Source organism: Protopterus annectens, chromosome 5.part1 (assembly GCF_019279795.1).
Source record: "Protopterus annectens isolate FY-2018-M chromosome 5.part1, PAN1.0, whole genome shotgun sequence".
Classification (NCBI taxonomy): domain Eukaryota; kingdom Metazoa; phylum Chordata; order Ceratodontiformes; family Protopteridae; genus Protopterus; species Protopterus annectens.
In genome coordinates this window covers 356,884,978-356,908,857 of record NC_056736.1, presented here as the reverse complement: position 1 = coordinate 356,908,857, position 23,880 = coordinate 356,884,978, and the positions used below count along the sequence as shown (strand labels likewise).

Sequence of the window (23,880 nt, the reverse complement as noted above, 5' to 3'; positions counted from 1 at the left end):
AGACTTAAAAATCTGTTCAATACTGTAGCAGCTTTATGTGACATACATCTTTAATTATTTATTTTCCTAAAAATACTGAGCTTCAGATACTTTTAGTTTCAGGATATCAGCCTCAGGATTTAGGATTTCAGGGAATCGTGCTGGAAGATTCTTAATCAATATAGATTATAATTCCTCTTATTGTTTCTTGCTGTCTGTTAATCTAAATGCTTGGATACTTATTAAAAAGAAAACGATGTAGCCCTATATATGCTTTTGCAGTTTAACACTTTCATTATACAAATGCCCTATACATGCTTTTGCAGTTTAACACTTTCATTATACAAATGCCCTATACATGCTTTTGCAGTTTAACACTTTCATTATACAAATGCCCTATACATGCTTTTGCAGTTAAACACTTTCATTATACAAATGCCCTATACATGCTTTTGCAGTTTAACACTTTCATTATACAAATGCCCTATACATGCTTTTGCAGTTTAACACTTTCATTATACAAATGCCCTATACATGCTTTTGCAGTTTAACACTTTCATTATACAAATGCCCTATACATGCTTTTGCAGTTTAACACTTTCATTATACAAATGCCCTATACATGCTTTTGCAGTTAAACACTTTCATTATACAAATGCCCTATACATGCTTTTGCAGTTAAACACTTTCATTATACAAATGCCCTATACATGCATTTGCAGTTTAACACTTTCATTATACAAATGCCCTATACATGCTTTTGCAGTTAAACACTTTTATTATACAAATGACTTTATTTAGCAGCTGCAGTTGCCATTTTTCTTGCTACAGTGTGTTTTGAGTGCTCTGTTTTACTATGGTCAATTTTCTAAATTTTAAGATGAAATATTTTGATATATCCTAAAACATTATAACTAAAGTTGCCACCTATTTCTACTTTTACAAAAATATCTTATAAAGTAACATGAAAAAGATAATTTTCCTAATTCTTAAGTAAGAAAAATAATTCTAACTGGTCTCCAAATATTACACAAGACTGATACTGTGACTGTCTCACCATATGAAAACATATTACATTTATTTTTTTTAAGAAATGTCCATCTTTGGGCAGCTAGAATAGAAATAGTGTTCATTTTTGGAAAGTGGTTTCACTATGTAACCTGCTATGAGAGTGCATAATTTGTTAAATTGTTCAAGATTTGCTTCTGATACTTAAACTGTCCTTTGCAAATGTACCACATTTATTTATTTATCATTTGTTAACCGGGAAATTCTGACTTGGAACAAAACCAATTTTCAGCGGAGGCACGAGGAGAAATGTTCCAGATGCATGTCTTTGTCAGTTACTCAGCAGGAGGAAATATTATTCAAGATAAGTCAAATTTACATTGCATTCTATGTACATAATTCTAAAATGGTTTGCCAGATTATCCAGTATGACACATACAAACTAATGTACTGGTATAAAAAAGTAGTGTTACCCAAGCAGAAAGCCTAACATGAAAAGTGTGTAAAAATAGTATATTCAGCAGACAACTTTTCCTATTCGAATTATCATCCTGGGAAATAAACCCAAAATAAATAAACCTTTTAACATTGTACCCCAGGGGTACATTGAAGTCATTCCATTCAGTGTGCTCTAGTTGGCTATAGTTTATCAATGATTTACAAGTATGCTGCCAAGGGTTTTATTATTTAAAAAAAAACACATTTTATTTTCACTTGTTGATGCTTAGTAAATAAACGTGGAATATCATCAGCATTGGAAGCTTATGTGTATATGTATTTTCCAATTATGAAGGCACAGATTGCAAATAATTCTGCTTTATATTTCATCATAGTTTCATATTAAGTACTAGGTTGGCTACCCTTGTGGGCCATTTTAAGTCTAGTCAATTTCCTCTTTAGTGCTCGATTTGTTGGTAGATTAGCCTTACCCATCCCATGATAGATAATTATATATTACCCTAAGGAGAATAAATGGAATCATACCATAGATGATTTGAGGGGCCCATGAATGGGATTAAGAACGTAGGAGCTGCCTATGCCCATTAGTAGTGCAGGGGACATTCCTGGTCTAAATGTTCTGTTTGCAATCCATAGAGCCGAGTTACACTTGAATATGAATAGAGATGAGCTTGGTTTTACATCATTGGGGAGTCTGTTCCAGAGCAGTGGTATTCTTTTTAGATGCCCAAAATGGGACATTTTTTCTGACACTTGAGATTGTGCAGAAAAAAAAAACACGTCATCATTAAATGAAAAACAATCTTATTACCAAAATGATGTTGCAGAAGAGGTTTAGATCTCTAGACCAAGTATTTCTGATGCCATTTGACTTGCTGATGTGCAGCAAATCCATCACTTCTAGGTCAGAGGATTCAAGATACTTAGTATAGTGATTGAGTTCTGAGTCAGTCCATGCAGGACATATTGTTTTATCCTTGTATCCTTTTAGCCAGTTATCTCTGTGGGCATTCCAGTTTTTGTACATGTCTAGACAGATACATGCTGAAGGGGGCATTGTATTCAATGACTGGCCTAATGACGACTGAGTAAAGGGGAACAATGACATCCTTAGATCTAGACACAATTCCTTTGCTTATAAGCTGTGAAATATAAAAGGTCTTTTTTATGACAATGGACACATGTTGGCCAAAAGATAAGTCAGTGCTCTTAGGGGTGTATTGCCAATGTGGTAGCTTCCTAGGGTAGATGACTTTTCAATGGATAAAATAATGCCTTTTTTTGGCATTTTGCTTCAGTTATTTATTTGTGACAAACCTTTCTGCAGGATGGCTAAGTCATCTGAGGATTCAGTGACTACTCCTAGCTTGCAGTCATCTGCAGACTTAACCAGCCAGAGTCAGAGAAGGACACATCCCAGCACAGAACCCAGTGGCACTCCACTGGTGACTGGTCTCCTTGTGGAGGCAATTTCCTCTATTTTGATTTCCTGCATCCTATCTGTGAGCCAGCTGGCAATCCAACAGGAGACATAGGGGTTTATTCCCAGTTTATTTAGCTTTTTTACTATGCTTGAGTGGGAAATTGCGTCAAAAGCTTTGGCCAGGTTGAGATATTCAGTGTGTACCATTATGCCTTCATCAAATGCTTTGGTGACCTTTTAAAAAATGTTCACTAGGTTGAATAAGCATAACCTGCCCTTGACAATTCCAAACTGAGATGAGTCCAGTGTTTGGAGGTTCGCTATGTTATATTAGTTTTGTGATAAATCTTTCCATTACTTTGCATATAAGGCTGGTTAAACTTATGGGTTCTGTGGAAGGTCCTCCCTTATGCAGGGGACTTACAAGGAACAAAACCTGTATGGAGGCTTAGGCTGAACAGTGTTGTTAGAGGTGTGGCAAAATAGTATTTCATGCTATTTAAGATGAAACCATGAATATTTCAGAACCCATTGATGCAGTATTTATAGATTGTGTATTGGTCTTGTGTGAAAACTGGAGGCAAGCCAGTTTCAGGTATGCCTTCAGGGATAGATGGAGGGGAGTGGGGTAAAGTAAGAGCGAAATTTATCAGCCAGTAGGTCCATCATACCTTCAGCCTCAATGTAGGTAAGATCATATACAATGAGCTCAGCATATTGCTGCACTGTACTTATGAGAGTATGCGAATAACTGAAAAAGTTCTTGTGGTTGTCTTTTTAGCTACTTTAGCCTCAAGCTTGGCCTTAGGCTCCTGAGTTGTTTGTTTATTTCAGTGACGAGGGCTCTAGTATTCTAAGACTTAATCTTTGTACTTTTGGTCAAAATGCAGAAGTAGTGAAGAATCACATTACAAAGAGCAGTGTGAAAATCTAAAAGGACTGCCCAACCTTGCAACATTTGAGTAATCCACTGCAGGAGTTCATTCTGTTACAGCTTAACTGTTAATGGACAAAAAGTAAAAATGCATATCACCAACTTATTACTGATGCCTGAAACTGAATTAAAAGAAGGGACAGCTGGAAAGAAATCGGCAAGGAGGGCAAGGAGGTTATGCCAGAAAGAGAGCAGGAGACTTTCAGATTTGCAGCCTAGAAAAGGAAGAAGAATGCAGAAGCCATGGAAAAACTCCATATCCTGAAGATGAAGTTGTTGATTAAGCAACTGAACCACAATTCCATGTTGTCCATTTAGAAGAAGGAATGCTGTACATGAGGAAGTGCAGACATCTGTGTAAGACAGATGTATCAAAGTTCTAGGAAGTAGGCCAATCAAAAGTGTCACAATTAGTTATTTCATAATAAAATAGAAAATGTAGGAATTGGTATGTAGAAAGAGGCTTCTGAAATTGTTTCTCCAAGCAAAGTGTTGGTAAAGTAAACACTCTTTCAAGAGGAAGCTAAAATGTCCAGTGTAAATATTCCTTTTAAGTCTCTAGATTTGGAAGGTCACTAAAGAAACCATCAAATATTTGGAGTGAATGAGAGTTAAAATTTGCATTGAACTTGTATTTCATTTATTTTTCAGCATGCACCGAGGTATTATAGGTATTATTTTGATATAAGTAACACATGATATACTTCATATATGATCAATATAATGTAATGCAAATTACTTGTTGGACAATAGGTGTTACAAACACACACATGCACACGCACACACAAACACACACACACACACACACACACACACACACACACACACACACACACACACACACACACACACACACACACACACACACACGCCTGGGTGTGGATAATGCTGGATTTACCCATAGTCGGTATGGTTTGGTCACGAGGGTGAAGCCTGAGTGGCCAAACAAAGACAACCGTGGGTAAATCCAGCATTACCCACACCCAGAATTGGATTATTGGTATTATTCAATGACATTATTTAAGAAAAATAATACTTTTCTTAAATAATGGCATTGTATAATGCCTCTTGGTGCCCTTCTGCAGCTGTCCAGTATTCTATGGCAGTTCTGATGTACTGCGCATGCATATGGTTACGCAATACATCAGAGCTGTGTGTGGAAGCAATGGAGAAAGGAAGATCTCTGTTGCTTTTTAAAAGGTGTTTTAAAACAGTTTAACATAGCGAAACAGCTTTAAAAAAGGAACAGAGAAAGGAAGATCTCCATTGCTTTTTTTTAAGATATCTCGCTATGTTAAACGAGTTTAACATAGCGAGATAACAGCAACACAGCTCTTCCGTTCACCGTTGCTGTCCAACACAAAAAAAAGACTTATACTAATGGAAAAAGTCGGGCGATCAGACCTTTTTCCATTAGTATAAGTCTGATTTACAATGGGCAAGCTGACCAATCAGCATGCACGTTTTGGAATATTAATGGGGGGGGGTCATTGTATAATTCAAAATAAGACATCTTTTGTCATATATCTCTTTATTTAAAACTATAATCTACAGTAAGGGTATAAGAGTTGAGCAGGATTATGATAACTTTACTCATTAAGGCGCAGTGTAATGTTTCCACTGACAGTATCTTCCCAGCTCCTTCCTTTATAATCGCTTTCAGCCATGTTAAGACAGGTCAGACAAGCACAGAACCAGGCTTAGCCCTTTTAAGTTACTGGCTCACTAGTATGGCTGGCTTACCTCGTTTGTCAGGTGGTAAGGGTGCAACAAGGCTGTTAATCTGCTTTTCTTGCAGTTCAGACTGGGAGAGTCCATTGCATTCTATGCGCTTCTGCTTTTCTACCGCATCCCTGCAATAAAGAAGTAAGCATTGTTAGAATGCCTGGCTTTACGTTTTTCACTTTCCTAATTAAGAAATAATGGCATATTGAATTTTCCACAAGATAAGGACTTGTGGACTAAGTCCAGCCCTTTTCTCTGACTGAAGGACACATTACAGTTTCATTCTAGCCAGTGCCCTGCTTTTTCTAAAGATTACCCACCTTCATTAGAATCTTTAGACTTACTATGCATCTGATCTATCAAACCTTGAATAATAAATGAAACTGTTTTAATTTTACTGATTTCTTTAGAAGTAAAAATTCCATATGTTCACAGCCATCACTGTGCAAACAAACTGCCTAGAACTTCATCTGCACTGGTACACCTCTCTTTGCAAATGGAGTTTGCTTTATTTATTTGTTTACTGGTTGTGAGACAATGCACAGTTCTCTGCTTGATCTAAGGCAGTTGCAAAATAAGTCCATAGCTGAACAATTTATGCATTATGAAAAAAATGGTGAAAAAAGAAAGCCACATAGAAATAAGAGTAAGAGAGGCAATGGTCCCTACTGCTGTACAGTTTGTTTCACAAAATGAAGAAGGAAACATTTAATCAAAGAGATTAATTACATATATGCATGTACTCTATTAAAAAAACAAGTCAATAATATTGAAAAACCATATTGGCACGGAGCAATATATCACATGATATTTGAAAATAATCAAAAATATATATTATCAGAAAGAAATAACACAACAGAGAGGGTAAACAAAGCCACTAAAGACTATTTGCATAAAGTTAGCAGTAGCTCTATGTGAAATGATGTGTCAGAACTCTTTTACAAATGATGCATTAATGAATTGTTTGTGTGAGGTGTTGATTACTGTGGAGATGGGGGACCCCAGGTTTGAGTGGATATCTCCACGTTTGTTTGTGTCTTATGGCTTTTCCCAGTTAGGGGTCGGCACAGCGGAACTCCGGTCTGCTAATGAATGGCAGTTGATTTTTACATACCGGCTTGCCAGGCCTGACGCAAAACCTCCACCGAAGTTACGCCCATTCACACATGTCTCCGCGCAGAAGACGCTCTAGCTGAGAATCGAACCGGACAGCGTCTTACTGTGAGCGACAATGCTACCGCAGCACCACCACCATGTAGAAGTAAATAAAAAGTGGAGGGGAAGATGACTTTGTATGATTTGTTTAATATAGTAGTTTGGTAGCAGAGTGGTATCTTGAGATGCTCAGAATATGAGGGAAGATATAGATCTTAAGGCTGATGAATGCACAGCCATGTTCTAGCATGGCAACCTCATCTGTTTACTACCTGAGAAGCTGTTTCCATATTGTCCATAAAGAGAGAAACCATCCTGGTCCATATTATAGTTTATAAACTAAAGACAATATCATTAATCTGGACAAGACACATAATTTGAAGAGAAGGCCTTCCAGAGGCTGATAGGTATTGTAAATTAGAAGTTCATTAATACTGATGTGATCATTGTTGACAGGAAATTCTCATTAGATGACTGCTTTTGTACCTCACTCAGTTGGTCAACCTAACGTGAGTAGATAAACCACTGGCTGAGAGACCATACTGAACTGTATGCTAATAACTCAATTAAGCAATATGAGATTAGCTACTGTCATGTCTAAATCACACACACACACACACACACACACACACACACACACACACACACACACACACACACACACACACTAGACACTGTGGTGTTAAATGCCTCAGACAAATTTTGCATTTTATATACTCTTCTAGTTGCCACTTTATGCTGTTCATTATCTCATTTCACCTTTTGTGAAAGTTTAAAACAGAACTGGTACCTTGTACAAAAAAAAAAAAACATAGTACATTTCAAATACAACAAAGAAAACCAGCTAGATTAAAACCCTCCCTTGAATTATAACCTAAATTAAAGTCATAATATTTCTTAGAGATCATATCTGTTTTTTTTTCTAGACATTTCAGAATAAAACATAACCTCATGGAATGTTGTGAGGCTAGCAAGTAATTGAAGAAGCTAATTCTTTTTACCCTCAAAATTTTTTTTTATTTTCAATTAAAATAACAATTACATAATATTTTAAATATCATTTAAACAACTATATACAACATTTAAAGAAGCCAATCCTTGTAAGTTAAATGACATTTCTCCACAGATAATGTATACACCTTTGTAGTACAAAGACATTTTGGTATGATATTGAAAATCTTGCTAATCCTCAGCAAAATCTCTCTTCCTCACTTTTTCCGTATGTGAAGGGCACTGAGATTGCTACTCAGTTTCGTGAATGTCTTTTGTGATATAGTGCAAACATCATGGCATCTGGGTAAATGACTGACATTTTGTGCTTCTTCTAAGCACGACTATATTGTCTTTACCCGGTAAACAATCTTAAAATATACTATATGTACATTTCTCAGTTGTAACTCTGGCCAACTTCAGCAGACAACCTACTGCTTAAATACTTAAAAATTGTGGCAAATTGTCTTACATAATTTCAGCATCAATGCAAAAACAAAATGACCAATAAGAAATAGAAATTTTAAAAATCCCATTCAGTAAGCCCAAGACTTCTTGACTCTTGAGTCTGAAGCAGTCTTATTTAAGACAAAATTGCTTACTGAATGAGATTTTTGGTTATTACATTTTCTATTTCTTATTGGTCATTTTTTTCTTTTATTATTGATTCATTTTACAGCCTTAGTGTTCCATTTGTCGTTATTAACAATTTCAGTATCAGTCAATAGCTGTATAACATTAGGCTTTGTTCTTTGTTTGTGGAAAAATGCACTTGCTATGCTCCTAATTGGCTAAAACAATTTTTGCCCATGGCTACCCTCCCCTATTATCACATATTCTTCAAAAATGCATTTGTCACAAATAGTTCAACATCTAAGCAGCTACAGCATTATTCTAAATCTGCAGCATGGCAAGCACATTATAACAAATTTATAGTATGGTTAGAGGCCTAATCATGGCACAGATGCTATCATGACCAAATTCCTTAATTAGTTCTTGAGCCTCTTCAAAGCATTTATTATTATTGATCACAAATCATTTGTTATGTCCCTAAGTCATCACAGTCTTTTCCTGCTGTTTGCTATTTGAAAGAAATACACCAAGCCCACATATGTACACACACTAGCACAACCCCTACCTACCCTCCAATTAATTTTACCTGTACTTCATCCTCTTCTTCTATAGGAGTGAATGGATGACCCCATCCTTTGACAGCATTCTCTTTTTCTTTCAACAGTAACATTTTATGTAGTCTAACAATTCTCTGAATCACTTGGAAGCATAAATCAGGAGCCATTGGCATTTCTGAAGGAGAATACATGGCTAATTAACACTAGCCTCTCCCTCAGATTGCCAGATTAGCATACATCTCTCCCATCATGACCACTTTCATTGCTATGGCTAACCACTTGCTGGAAACATCAACAGTAAGGCAGTCTAAGAATCTGAAAGGTTTACCAAGAGGGAAAAACAACCATGCTAAGCCTTTCTCCTTCTGATAATCCTTTCTGAATCCTGATCTTTGTTTTTAGAATTTTAGTAATGAAAATTTAATTTGCAGTGCTTATGTTCTAGTAATTTTCTGTTATCCCTTGACAGACCTCTGACAGTTTTATACTAGCTATATCACTCATGTTGATATGCAGTGTCTTAGCTGGCAAAGTATTTGTACCTTACTGTGCAACTCTGCAACCTTTGTTGTACATGTATATCTGAAAACCAATGTACTATCATAGACTTATCTGTATAGGCTTTACTTACTTTTTATTTCAAATAATAGCAAAGGTTATGTGCTATGGTAATTGTTCCTGACCAGTTGTGATCTGACAACTATGCATAGAACTCATCTCTGATTTCTCGAGCAGAGTCAGCTAGGTTGAGGTATAGGAGATAGCTGCTGGATGATAGGCATTAGGGGGCACAATTTGGAGATGCCTGTTAATCGGTAGTACAGTACTGGTACTCATTTCTGTATCAGTATTATGAATGCCTTTACTAAAATAAACAAGGGCTGAAGTGTGTGTGGCTTAAGTTGTAGCAAGCTGCCTGCTACAAATGTGGCAGCACTTTTGAAAAAGAATTACTATGTTTTTGCTCCTCAACTTAGAGTTGAAGATGACAGAAATGGACCTGCCTTGCGCCAGTCAGTCAGCCAGATCAGTTTACTATCAAAACCTGGAAATGTACTCGGTCAAGTCATCACATCATTGAACTGAAATAAGAAAATGGAAACATTTTTCAGCCCCCTTCTTGAACCATGGTAATGTCGAGAGTTTGATATTCACAGTTTTGACAATGTGCCCGTTGACCTGCAAGTGCCATCTGCATGTCAATATTGAAGCTTTGGTACAGTAAGGTTCAATGTTTAGCTTCTTGAAAAGTCTAGTTTGGGCGTTCCATCACTCGACCTAGTGCATTTCCAGGTTTTGATAGTAAACTGGCTGGATGATACTACTAACCTCCTTTTTTTGCTCTTTATTTGAGGGTACAGACTGAGGAGAACAGACTTGGCATGGAACACTAGAATGGGAAGAAAGGCCCTTTTGTTTTTTGCTCCTCAATTTAGCATTTAGGAGAGGCAGGAAGATTGGGGAATGGCACCGGGTATTAAATGAGTCAGCTCTGTTTTCAGATAACCTTTTCAATCATGCTGCATCAAACTAATATAATCTATGGATATATGATACCTCTGGTCACACTATTCTAAATTATATTGCATGGTCTTTCATAGTATCTTGGAGGAATTTTTATGTGCGTTGACTTTATGTACTTTAAGGTTTTTGGAGCTTTTCTTTGTGAGATTGTATTGATAATTAGCACTTTCCAAACTGGTCATTCCCAACTTATAAATATAAACAATAAAATGAACAAGTAAATAAATAACATAATTCAGTTTAATGGTTGCTAATATATTTTTCCATGAGACAGAGAAATCAAACTACAGTTATAATCCTGAGTTCCAACTTGAGGACACATTTTTGGTTTCCACCATACTTTGATTTAAGTTTAAAACACTGAAACAGCCATCCTTGACCCCAAATAAAGACAGAATATATATCCTTCATATATTCTCCATACTAGGTCCATTTATTTACATGGATTCAAATTTCAAATATCTGAAGTTTACACCTTACTAGGAAATAATTCTAGTTTGTTTATCCTGTCTGAAACCAAGGTGATGGATATCAGGATATTTTAATCTATTCATCTGTATGCAGCAAATATTTTTTTTCAAAAACATTTATTAAACAAGAGTATGGTAACTTACACATGACTCCCTATGCTGTGGAATAAAATCCCGGTATATGTGAGGCAGAGCACCTCGCTGGCCTTGTTCAAGAGAAATCTTGACCAATGGATGGGAGATCGCAGATATACCCCAGGGATTACCTCAGTGTCACTGCTCGACAGAGGCACAGCAAAATAATGGGTATAGTTCCCCATACTAAAGGGGTGGCGTAAGCCACAAAACTATGGGCTAGGCTTGTAAATGCCCTCGGGCAGATAGCCTAGTATGAACCTATGAACCTATGAACCTATAAGTAAAGTTATGAACTCTGCAGTACAATAACATTAATAAAATATCACATTGCAATGCAGCAAATAACTCTGCCAGCTTTTAAGAAAAGGGATATTGTTAGACTAAAGATTCTGTATTTCAGCGTTATCTGCTCTCCACTGTCTTTTGCTAGTTATTATGCAGTTATAATGTAAAGACATATGCATGACATTCTTCATTTGTACACAAGCAAGTTATTTCCCCCAAGTAGAAATCGACTCATGGCCACTCCATGGGTAGACCACATAGGGTTTCCGTGGCATATTATGGAAGCAGACTGCCAAGCCTTTCTTTCCCACATATACTGCTGCTGCCCAGTTGTGCCCCATCCAGGTTTTAAACCCAGGTGTACCAGTTGGTAATCCTGTACCTTAAGCTCTGTGCTATCAGGCTAGGGTCATTGTTACACAGGCTACCATATTTTTATCTTTCCTTCAGAAAGCACTTAAGATACAGATTTTATTAGCCTCGGAGCCTTTGAGTCTGCTTCCAGGCCATCAACAATTCAGCATTTCTACCATTTCCATCCTTTGAAATTTTTCAATAAAAGAGCTTAAAGAACTTTATAAGTCTAAGAAGCACTGCCAGTGCCAATAGCATGTCCTGCTGGAATGCCTGTATGCTAGTGCCTGTGATACCTGAGTTGTATGACTTCCACAATCCACTGGCTTCAGTGTAAAGTTTTGTACATAAAAGGTTCATGTCTCAACAGATCTTACTGAGCATGGATCCATTATGTTAACAGCTAGCTTGTCAAGTGCAAGCTGACAGAAAAGCTGTGAACAGCAGCGACTGTCAAAAAGCCAGCAAATCAGAAGAGCAGCACATTGGTTGTGTGCTTTTTGATTGACAGTCAGTAAACTGTTACACTGTAAACATTTTTATTTATTAACCAGGAAAGTCTGACTTGGAACAAAGCCAATTTTCAATGGAGGCCTAGGGAGAAATGCTTCAGATGCATGTATTTGTAATGTGGAGGGAGCCACAGCACCCAGAGGAAACCCACACAAACACATGGAGGACATGCAGACTCCACCCAGAAGGCACCTCAGTCAAGAATTGAACCAGAGAACCTCTTGCTATAAGGCAAAAACACTACTGCTGCACCACTGCACCATCCATCTTTGTGGTATACTAAACTGCACTTGATGTTAACTTATGGGACTTTGTGTGATGAAGACCACATCATAGTCTTTAGTGGGTGTAAAAAGGGTACATTTCAAACTTGAATTTAATTCCCTGATGTTGAGCTCCCTAGTCACCGTTTTTCATATGGAATTCCTGCCAGTGCAATTTATATTTTCCTGCTGGCAGCGATTTATCTTCTGTATGTTTTTTTTTCTCCACAGTTGTGTGACTATTTATAAGGGAGTGTGGTGGGCAAAACTAGCCACATGGAGCTACATGAGGGATTACCCCCCCCCAAAAAAAAAAAAACATTTTTTTTCTACTATGTTTCACTACATCAAAGTTTTAATTGACTTGTTCAGCTAGTTCATGTCTCAAGGAATTAATGCTCACCATAATATATGGGAAGAGTTGAACACATGCAATAAGAAAGTTAATTCTAATTCGTTCCCAGTTATGCAATAGTATGCCCAGCTTTTTCCATCACATTGTGGAATAAAATATAATAACTAGTGGGTCATCCTTGAACACTTTGGTACAGATAGATTTATTTGATTCCTAAATGAAATAAAACTTTCAATCAAACAATTCACAACTTTCAGATGACATACGTGTATACAGATATACAAATCAGGTAAAATAAAACGGCCTTCTACATAACCTTTCATTATCCTTCTTTATTAAGTGTTTTATTTCCTCTATGCTGCATAATTATTTAATGTTTTTTAAAATATATAATTTGATTCAGAAGCATTTATCTAATCATGTATAGAATTCTGCATTCCCAGAGTTATTTCTGTAAACCAAACTCAGTTGCCTAACATGTCAATAACTTAGCAAACACAGATCCCAGATTGTATTATTTCCTAATCTCATCCATACTAGTTGTACTTGTTCCATCTTCTTTGGACTCTGCCCCCAAAACATGGCATGTGCTTTGCTTTATTTATAAATGCATCAAGTGCAGTGTGCATGCCCTTAGCAGCAGAAGGCAAAAAAATCACGTTAAATGGTATTTCATTTCACTGAGATGTTGTATGAATGCAAGAGCGTTACTCTTTTCTCTCATATCTAGTCAGAGGGAACTGTCAGTCAAACTGCACACTTGCCTATCTGTTAACTGAGATGTTAAGGTAGAGAGTTTTTTTTTCTTTCAGAAATTCAAGTAATGGTGATTTGTGAGATCTTTTTTATTATCTCCATAAACATGTATTAAGATTATTTCTTTTAAAATCAGAATCCTTTTGACGATTCTATAATTTATGGCAGACCATTGCTCTATGTAAAAACAAAGACTTTCAAATATTGCTCTGTTGCAAAGCCAAGTTATGTAACCTTACACAGCAAAGTGACACCTAAAAACCTTCCACAAAACCTGCTTGGACTTCCCTGTGTTAACTGGATAAATGAGAATCACAAGTGTAGGCAGTCTGATGCTGTATAGGGTCACTTTCATCATGACACTAGTCACCCAAGTTCAGCTACTGTGCTGGGTATTTTAAGACCAGGAAGGAGGCTAGCTTACCTACTGAGAGTTGTGATATATAACGACTGCTGGTATATCACCTTCCTTTATAGGTTCATAGGTTCATAGGTAGGTACTAGGCTATCGGCCCAAGGGCCTACGTAAGCCTAGCCAACAAGGTTCCCTGGCTTACGCCATCCAAGAAAGTTATTTTCCTGTGCCACTGTCGAGCAGAGATACAGAAGTGATCCTCGGGGTGTATTTCCTATTTCCCAACCACTCATCAAGATTTTTATTGAAGAGTGCTAATGAAGAACTTTGCTTGACATAGATGGGTAGTCTGTTCCAGAGTATGGGAAGTCTCTGGGATAGGAAACTATCCCTCCAGCATGTCCTGTTTATTGTGGTGACAAGGTTTAGGTCCCTAGAGCATGTAGCTCGGAGGGATTGGGATTTCTTTAGGTGTAGCATGTCCAACAGCTCTGGCTTGGACATAGCTTTATATGTTAGGCAGAGATCACCTTTGAGTAGGCGATATGCTACGGAGTAAAGCTGGAGTTTTTTGAGGCGGTCAGTGTAGGGCATTTGTTTACCTCAGTGTAGGGCATCTTACCCTATTCAAATGTAATTTACACAAATGGATGAGTAACAACAAATGAATCCCCAGTTTAGTTTATCTGTCTCTCTGGGGTAGGGCAAACATATAAATTTCCCAACATATCCTTGTTCAGCCTACCTCTGAGTTATCCATATGCAAAATATCTGGACTAAAATGAAGATTTCAGGGAAGTAAATAGTGTGGGAAGAAATAGCCAGGGAATTGTTATGGCTATGCTTGTATAGGCCCTAGGGCTGATAGCCTAGTACCAACCTATGAACCTGTGGAAATTCTATACACAAGTAGTTATGAGACCAAACATATGACTTAGAGGGCTTATCCAGAATATGAGATGCAAAAATGGATGTCTATTGCTGTAAAAATGTGAATATATTACACACGTGACAAGACTGCTGCATGCTGAATCATGTTTCCCATTCCAGGACACAAGTCAAACCTGATGACAATACGTTCGTAGGTACTTACTAGACTATTGATCTGTGGGGTTCTTAAGAAGCCTAGCCTTATATTCCCAAGGTAGTTTTTAGTCCAGATATTTTGCATATGGATAACTCAGAGGTAGGCTGAACAAGGATATGTTGGGACATTTACATGTTTGCCCTACCCCAGAGAGACAGATAAACTAAACTGGGGATTCATTTGCTGTTACTCATCCATTTGTGTAAATTACATTTGAATAGGGTAAGAGAAGTATTTTGTTTTATGTAGAATTGAAGAGGGTTCCATAGAAGCAGTATTCTCTGTGATGTAAACCTATCCCTCTAATATGTTCTATTTGTGTGGGTATTTATGAAACTATTGGAGATGCGAATGTGTAGGAGATCTGACACAATAGGGTCAAACCCAGAGCTGTTGGACATGCTACACTTAAAGAAATCCCAATCCCTCAGAGCCACATGCTCCAGGGATCTAAACCTTGTCACCACAATAAACAAAACATGCTGGAGGTATAGGTTCCTGACCCAGAGACTCCCCAGACTCTGTAATAGATTGCCCATACATGTCAAGCAGAGTGCCTCTTTGGCTCTCTTCAAAAGGAACCTTGACGATTGGATGGGAGAAAGGAAATTCACCCCAGGGATCACGTCAGTCGCCCTGCTAGACAGGGGTCTAGGGAAGTAAATAGTGTGGGAAGAAATAGCCAGGGAATTGTTATGGCTAGGCTTGTATTGGCCCTAGGGCCGATAGCCTAGTACCAACCTATGAACCTGTGGAAATTCTATACACAAGGCAGAGGTTGCCTCTCAGTAGTCTGTACTGAGAAGAGGGACAAAGGCTTTGAGATTGTTTTTATGATTTAGGCGCTTGATTTTTTTTTTTTTAGTCTGAAAGTGATGTGATCTTTTCAGTTGTGACAAGTGTTTGGACAAGTATATACAGAAACTGATATTATACGTAATGATCAGCCTAATGAGTTCCAGGTACACTGGAGAAATTACATCCCTGAATCTGGATGCATTACCATTAAATAAAAGCTATACAATAGAAAAGGACTTCCTTGCAACAGTGGATACATAGTGCTTAAATGACAGTTCATTGTTGACATAGGTTCCCGGATCCCTAACTACAGGATCAATTATCTGAAAATTTCCTGAACAGGACTTTAATGTAATGATTTGTTTACTGTGGATATCCATACCATATTAGCAAGGAGAAGGCAAGATCACTGAATGCTTGGCTGCAAGTGGAGACCCACAGTTAATACTCCTCCCCCCCAAAAAAAACATATAACAAGTTGGGCTGAAATGTCTGCATAGCAAACAAGAACAATGAATACATTTACTTTTCATTCATGCAAACATAGTATAAACTAAGAGTGGAACACAACACATACATTTTTTGTATCTACTACAAGTGCTTGCATGCTGGTAGCTGGCAAAGTATTTACTTGCTGCTACTGCCGCTAAATGGCAAGTGCCCTATCTTTCATTAGCCTGATCCTACTTAATTACCTATTCCTCCTACCACCTGCCTCTACTCAATTACCTAACCATAGCGGAGCCCTAAATCTGATCATTAAACTCCCACCTAGTCCATAACCTTAACTATAGCACTACATTCTTGCTCCCTAACCCTAAAGTTACTTGGTTGGTCCCTAGATCTAAATATCCCCTCATGCTCCATAACCCTAAACTCTTGTCTGACTCCCTAAACTTAAAACTCATCTTAAGTTCCACTCCCTAAACCTAAAGTTCCTGATCGCTTCTTAACCCTAATTTCCCCTGCTGCTCCCTAAACTTAAACTCGTCCCTCATTCACTAATCCTAAAACTGTCACTTCCTAAACCAAGATTCCTGTCCTGACTGCTGCCTGAAATCCTAACCTGCACTCCCATCCCCTATCACTCCCTGCCTTGCTCAGACTTTTCTCTTGTGCTCATGTGAGATGCAGCATCTCTGTTGTGTTTGCATAACCGCTGCACATTGCCCGAACATGCAGTTTGAATGTAAATGGCAGGTTGCATGAGCTATAGCATGCTCGAGTCTGTTGTTTTGAAACAGTGATCGTCCAGCGCTTAAGACTTGAGCACTTGTACTAGGCATGAAATTTCTGGTACACAGCTCACTTATTAAACTATATTATGTTGTATTTTATTCTATCAGCATTATCCAAAAATCCAAACCAGCTTTCTCAGACCTGAAACTACCACATATAATTCCAAATGTAAAATTTACAGTCAATGCAACAGATGGAAGCAGACACAGAAACAACAGACTGCAAATAATCAAGCAAGAAAGACATATGTCTGTGTGTGTGTGTTTGTGTATTTAAAAACTTCGCTGTCTTTCTTCTATACACTACCAAAAATAGCATACAGATGTTTCCCTGCATTTGGCCAAGTTACAGAAGAAAAAGATACACATTAACAAGTTTTACATACTAAAAGTCTTTAGTCAAAAAATCATTAAAAGTAAAAAAAAATAAACAGAAACATTTATTTTTTTCGAAGGGGCTTTCTGTGCCTCCTAACTTTTATATTCTAACTCCACAACAGTGGACAAAAGTGAAAAATCTCTGAAAGTGCACTGTCAGCTCACAAAATCCAACCAACTGTGGTACAGCCTAAGTCTACATTAAAAATTTGCTCAACAGCTGCTCAGTCTCATAGGCCCCAATAAAGTGTGGGTAGACAATACACAAATATACAAGAAGGTGGTCTCACAACCCTGGAGCTTGTACTATTAGTTATCATTTGAAATTTCACATCAGATTAATTCCAGTCTAAATCCCTCTAATGACAAAAATATCCAATGTATTCATTTATTGACATTTGATTACCAGGAAAGTCCGACTGGGTAGAGGTCTATTTTCAACAGAGGCCAGGGGGAGAAAAGTTCCAAATTATTACAAAACATTTTAAGAACAATAACTTTGCAATCTTCAAAAATAAAACAAAAACATCTGCAGTTTAAACAATAATATCAAATTAGACATAATATAAAAACATTGGTTAAGAATTGATACAAGGTACATGACAATCATATAATATTTGGAGAAATTTTTGATAGTTTGTCGAGAAATTAAAGGCAAGTTAGTCTAATACAAAGTGAGGGAAACAGGCTTATGGTATATTTAGGGAGAAAGTCATGGAAGAGAATTAGATGGTAGCAAGGAAGTAAGTGAAGATGGGACAGTAAGGAGGTATAAGAAATGCAAAGGTACTTGTTCACATTTAGGGATATAGTTTAGCTGGTTTTTGAGCAAGAACAGAGCCAGAAATTAGCTAGGAAGCCATTCAGTGTGATTTTGAAAGAGGGAAGGGAGGGTGTAGACCTGATGGATACAGGTAAGGAGTTCCAGGCCTTAGCAACCTTGTACAAGTACAGACAATGTCCAGCAGATTTGCTAGGTTTGTAGACAGCCAGGAGTTTCTGCTCACTAGATCACAATGACCGACTGGGAACATAATTGTGCAGAATGTTTTTTAGTGCTGGACAGGCAGATGGATGATGGGTAATTGCTATAAGTGAATAAGAGGCTGTGTATGTATTACTTGATGTGATAGTTCTAACCAATTCAAGCTTTTCAATGCTATACATTGGTGGGTTCTGAAAAGGGTATGTGCTGCAAATTTAGCAACATTGTTATAGCATTGTTCAACTTTTAATTTTTGTGAAGCCTGGAGGTCAGTAAGGATGGGAGCGCCATAAAGAAGAGAATGGAGGAGATAAGTAGTGTCAAGTGCAGTTTTAGTTGTGTTGGTAAGATAGCTTTTGGCTCTGTAAAGCATCCCTAGTTTTGATGAGTTTTTCGTATGCAATTTTGTATATGCAGGTTGAATGTAAGATTATCATCCACTATCACCCCTAATAGTTTGCTATTAGAAGTGACTTCAATAGTTGTATTATCAAGAGAGAGGACTTTAACTTTTGTTTTTTTATGAGAGAGGGATTTGTGGAAAAAAGTAGTGGTCTGGTATTTTTCTGGTTTGAGCATGAGTTGTGAGTTACAAAGTCATGTTTCAGTGGCTGTTAAAGCTGCCTGAGTAATTTTTGAAGGTGTACCATGTTGTCAGATGTGCAAATGAGAGTGGAATCATCTGTGTATTGTATTAGGGTGGCCTGCTGTGTGGAAGTATGGAGGCTGTTGGTGAAAATGTTACAGAAGAGGGAACCAAGGATAGAGCCTTGTGGTACACCAGTGGTGACTGGGAGGTAAGGAGACAGTGTGCAGTGCCATTTTACTGACTAATACCTATTGGTCAGATAGCTTTTGAACCACAGAAGTGTGGGTTGAGAGAGGCCTAGTGAGGACATTTGATGTAGAAGTTTGCTGTGACAAACTGTGTCGAAGGCTTTAGACAATTCTAGAAATAAGGAAGAGACTAATTTGCCATTATATTTAGCTTTATTGACAGTATCTATATAGCTTAGAGGGGCAGTGCTACTACTATGGGAAGGCAGAAGCCATGTTGTGTAGCGGATAGGAATTCTTCCTGCAGGAAATAGTCTTGCAATTGTTTTTGAATACATTTTTCAAGTATTTTGGTGAGGGGATATACGATTGCTATTGGTCAAAAGTTATGAATTTCTATTGAATTTCCTCCTTTGTACACAGAGCTAATGTGTGACTTTTCCAGAGAGAGGGAACACAGGGTTCATGGACTGATCTATTTATAACAAACGAGACAGACTAGGCTGCTATTTTTAGGTACTTGCTTTTTAAGGTCATCAGCTGAAGAAGAGCATGGTTTAAGTTTGTTTAAGTGTAGTTTTATATAGGATGTGAGCACAGGTTTAAAGATGAAAGCGGATGTGGTGATATGTGGCTGTTGGGCAGGGTTAGGATTAGATTTTGAGGAAGCCTTGGTTAGAGATGCTGTACTATCTATAACACAAGAGTTAAATTGTACTGTAGATTTGAGTGGTGAGTTACCAGAAGAAGGGACTGAGTTGAATTTTTGGCCAGGATGTAAGATTTCTTCCTTTGTCTTCATTTATTTACTTTTTAGTATAATTGCAAAGCATTTTGAAATTTTCAAGATGCTGAAGTTTATTATATTGTTGATTAAAATTAAAAGTTTATTGCTAACTTCATTAGGAATAAACAACATAAATAGTGTTCAGATATCTGCTTAGCTCAGCAAATAAGGACTAAGAAACTTCACTGGCCACATATTTACTTTTATTATTTATTTATTTAACATTTGTTTACAGGGAAATTCCGACTGGGACAAAGCCCATTTTCTGCAGAGGCCTGGGGAGAAAAGCTCCAGACACATGTCTTTGGAATCTAGACCTTGTACAATCTAAATGTGAATGGAAAATAAATACTATTTTATTTCAGTTGCTATACTTCTGCTTGGGCAAGTTATGCAATATATATTTTGAATTATTTTTGATACAGCTTTCTCCTTTGCATTTCAGAACTTTATAGCAATGATTCTTTAATCAACAGTGCTATTAATATTTGAGTCTTTTTTTGTACCATTTTTCAGAGGTTTCTTCCAGATGATTTGTTGTTTGCATCTATATCAGTAAAGCTGTGTTAAAAAAAAAAAAAAACAGAGGAGGATTTACTGATGTTTTAAATCCCTATGTCATCAGTTTATATTTTAAAGGCACTGACAGTGGGTAATTGTCTTAACTGTTTATTTTTGCTTCATTCTATGACACCATGACTCAGTACTTGATCTACCAGCCTTCTTCACACCCCCGGACTTTTTCCTTATGGGTTGGGGCTAGTGTAGAGTCTAAGAATGTACTGGGGGATATGGCAGATATGCTATACTATACACCTCATTTTCCCCCCTCCACTGCAGTGTATTGGTTTCATCCAGACAGCAGGCATGCAATAGGGATGTGCTGATGTATCACTTCTCCTCTGTGGCAGCTCAGTCCAGTTCCTTATCATAATCCATCTTTAGACCAGGGTCTATATTACAACACAGAAGATGCTGAATATCAAACGGCTTAAAGTCCGAAAATGTAGAACCTTGAAGTCACTATTGTGGGAGGCTGCACCCCCCCCACACCATCTGATAATTATATATACCAACTCCGAGATGGCACTACAGTGAGGAAAGGGCAAATATTCTGATCTTCACTGTACTGCGATCTCACAAAAAGCACATCGATGAACGGCATTTCTGACTTTAAAGCCATTCAATGTTCAGCCTTCTCGATTTTGTAATAGGAACCATTTAGACCACACACCCTTCTTCACTTGACCCCCACTTCCACCAGAGATCATGTGAGGAGCCTTCGAGACCATTGTCCCCCCTGGGAGAGTGATGCCCATCTCCTCACTGCCAATCCATTGGTCACATGAACCCCTAATCAAACCTGGGTCTGCTGGGTCAACATTAGGGCTTTATCCATATATGCCACGAGCTGTGGTCTAAGTGGTGATAAATTCTTTCTCAAAGATGAATGCTGGGCCTATATGTACTTATTAGAAACAAATATTTTTCTTTTTTCAATCCAGTTTGCCAAACAGTGAATAAAATATACTGGGGATAACACAATGGTACAGTGGTTAGAGGTTCTGCCTTACAATGTTTAGCTGTTGAGTTTGGTTCCTGTTACATATCCTTTGGTGCAGACTGCATTGTCTGTGCTTATTTGCATCTTGTAATGACCTGGCATCCTGTCTAGGTATACTTCTCTGACTTATGCCCACAGAGGGCTGGGATAGGGTCTAGTGTCTTCATGACCCTGAATAGTGTAAAGTGGGTATCAGAGCATGTATGGATGAATAAAATCTTAGCTAGATCATTTTTCTGTAAATGACCTTACTACATTGTTACAGACTGAAGTGTTCTTCTTTTTTACCATGTGTGTGAGTGTGATTGTGTTTTTGTCAGCATGTGTTTGTACATGTGTGCAAATTCATGCCTGAGTGTATGTGTGTGTATGTGTGTGTGCGCGCACGCACATGTGTGAGTGCGTGCGTGCATGTGTGTGTGTGTGTGTGTGTGTGTGTGTGTGTGTGTGTGTGTGTGTGTGTGTGTGTCTGTGTGTATGAGTGCACGTGTGTGTGTATGTCAGATATATAAATACCACTTTTGTAAGTCACCGAATCTGAAGCTTTTCTTCCTGAGTTTCAACTGAAAATGTCTCTCATACCTAGTTGGACTTTATGCAAACAAATATAAATAAGGAAGCCGATAGAAACAATCCAACATCTGCATGCCTATGCAAGCAAATGATTCACTGAAAGGATGAAACATTATTTTCTACTTGTTTATGAAAAATAATTTTCTATTTTATAAAATGGAATGCATTTTACTGTTTTGATTTCTGTAAATCCAAGTGTCATCGGTCACTGCAATACAAGATTTATACCTATGTGATGAAAATTTTTGCCTGACATCTGACTATAGCTTACTGCATAGAGTTTTATTCCTAATGGAGTATATACTGTTATATTTTGCATTTTTGTAATAGAAAAGTAGATGTGGTAAAAGAGATTTTAACACTTTATAGAATTGCAAAATATGCTGTCACAAAAAATTATTTAATTCTTGCTTTCTATGATAAAACAGAAGGGTAGGTAAAATAACTGCAACAAATAAACGTTGCTGAAATCCTTAAAACATGTCCAATATAATGCACCCAGAAACCAACAGAGTATAATTTAAACAAGTCACCCTTTTCTATGCATGCAGTTTCTTTTATCCAATTTAAGACACTGGTTTTGAAAAGAACATAAAACAGGACCTCAAACCCATAGTCTTGTTTTCCTCCAAATAGTTCTGCTAAAAAATTCATAACAAGCTGATAACTTTTCAATGCCACTGAGAAATGAAGGATCTAAAAACTTCATCTTCTGTGAATTGAATGCACGGGGAGGCAGAATTGCTTTTTATATAAAGCAGAAATGTATGCCAGGTCAGCAATCAATTAAAAGAGCTGTGTGGAGCAAAAACCAGCAATACTGGAATATAGATTCTCCAGATAAATGAGAAACATTATACCACTTACATTGGGTTACTTATTTGCTATGTAACCTGCAGTCAGGTTAGATTTCTTTTTGTTCTGCTACAGACCATAATGTCATCATATTCTTAAGTTAGTTTATAATGTTTATACTGAAATGGACTAATATTTCTGAAAAAATTTCTGATGTATTCCTATACATAAACTATACAAAACTCTTTATGATTACTATTTTTTTTCAAAAATAATGAGAACTTGCCCAGCACTCTGACAGCAAATGGAACAGATTAAAATGCTGCTTAGCATTGTAAGCTGTTGAATCCCTGGGGGAGGGATTCACCCCACTTTTGTATTACTGTTTCATTTAATTTATTTATTTTTCACAAAAAGTCAAGTATTCTATTTCTTTTCAATAAAAAACTCAGTTATTTTTCCAGATATCACACTTGTGTTTGTCCATAAAAAGAACACATAATAAATCAGATTTTGATTACAACATTGTGTCATCTGAGCTGTGCTCTTGTACACTTTGTTAGCAGATACATATTCTGTACAGATGCATTTTGCAATAATGAACCAGATCAATGATGGATAGAAGGATTTATTTAAATTGTCTAAAATAAAACCAATTATTCCTTGACTTTTCTAGTAAATCTGGTTTCCTGTTCTTTATTAGGGCACCTTCAATTTTGTTATATTTATAAAAGAAAAGATAGCTGCACAGCTTTGTTATGCTTTGACCTTCATGACGGGGAAGTTAGTTTGCAGAGATTATAAGATGACATGGGCTTCCACTGGAAGGGGAGCAAAGGTTGAATCCACGATGGAGCAATAGAGAAACAACAGATTGGACTACAACATTGCAGTTGTTAGGAGTTCCATCTTTCAGACGTTTCTACATACATTGCTGAATGTGTGTTGGTCTTGTTACCATAGTTACAAATGTCAGTCAGCATCCTGCCATTGTTAATGTGACTGCCACCAGTTTGAAAACAGGAAGCACTCAGGCATAGGAAATGGCTTCTTTCTGTGTGTGTGTGTGTGTGTGTGTGTGT

General features: G+C 37.3%; 1 protein-coding gene across 1 annotated transcript in view; it reads right to left on the bottom strand.

The window, feature by feature from the left end:
• Nucleotides 1–23,880, bottom strand: part of PDE2A (phosphodiesterase 2A) — a 1,720,394-nt gene that overhangs the window by 1,083,790 nt on the left and 612,724 nt on the right. The window contains exon 5 of the mRNA XM_044072778.1: nt 5,547–5,656. Within this exon, the coding sequence (XP_043928713.1) occupies nt 5,547–5,656 (110 nt within the window). The remainder of the gene's footprint in view (nt 1–5,546; nt 5,657–23,880) is intronic.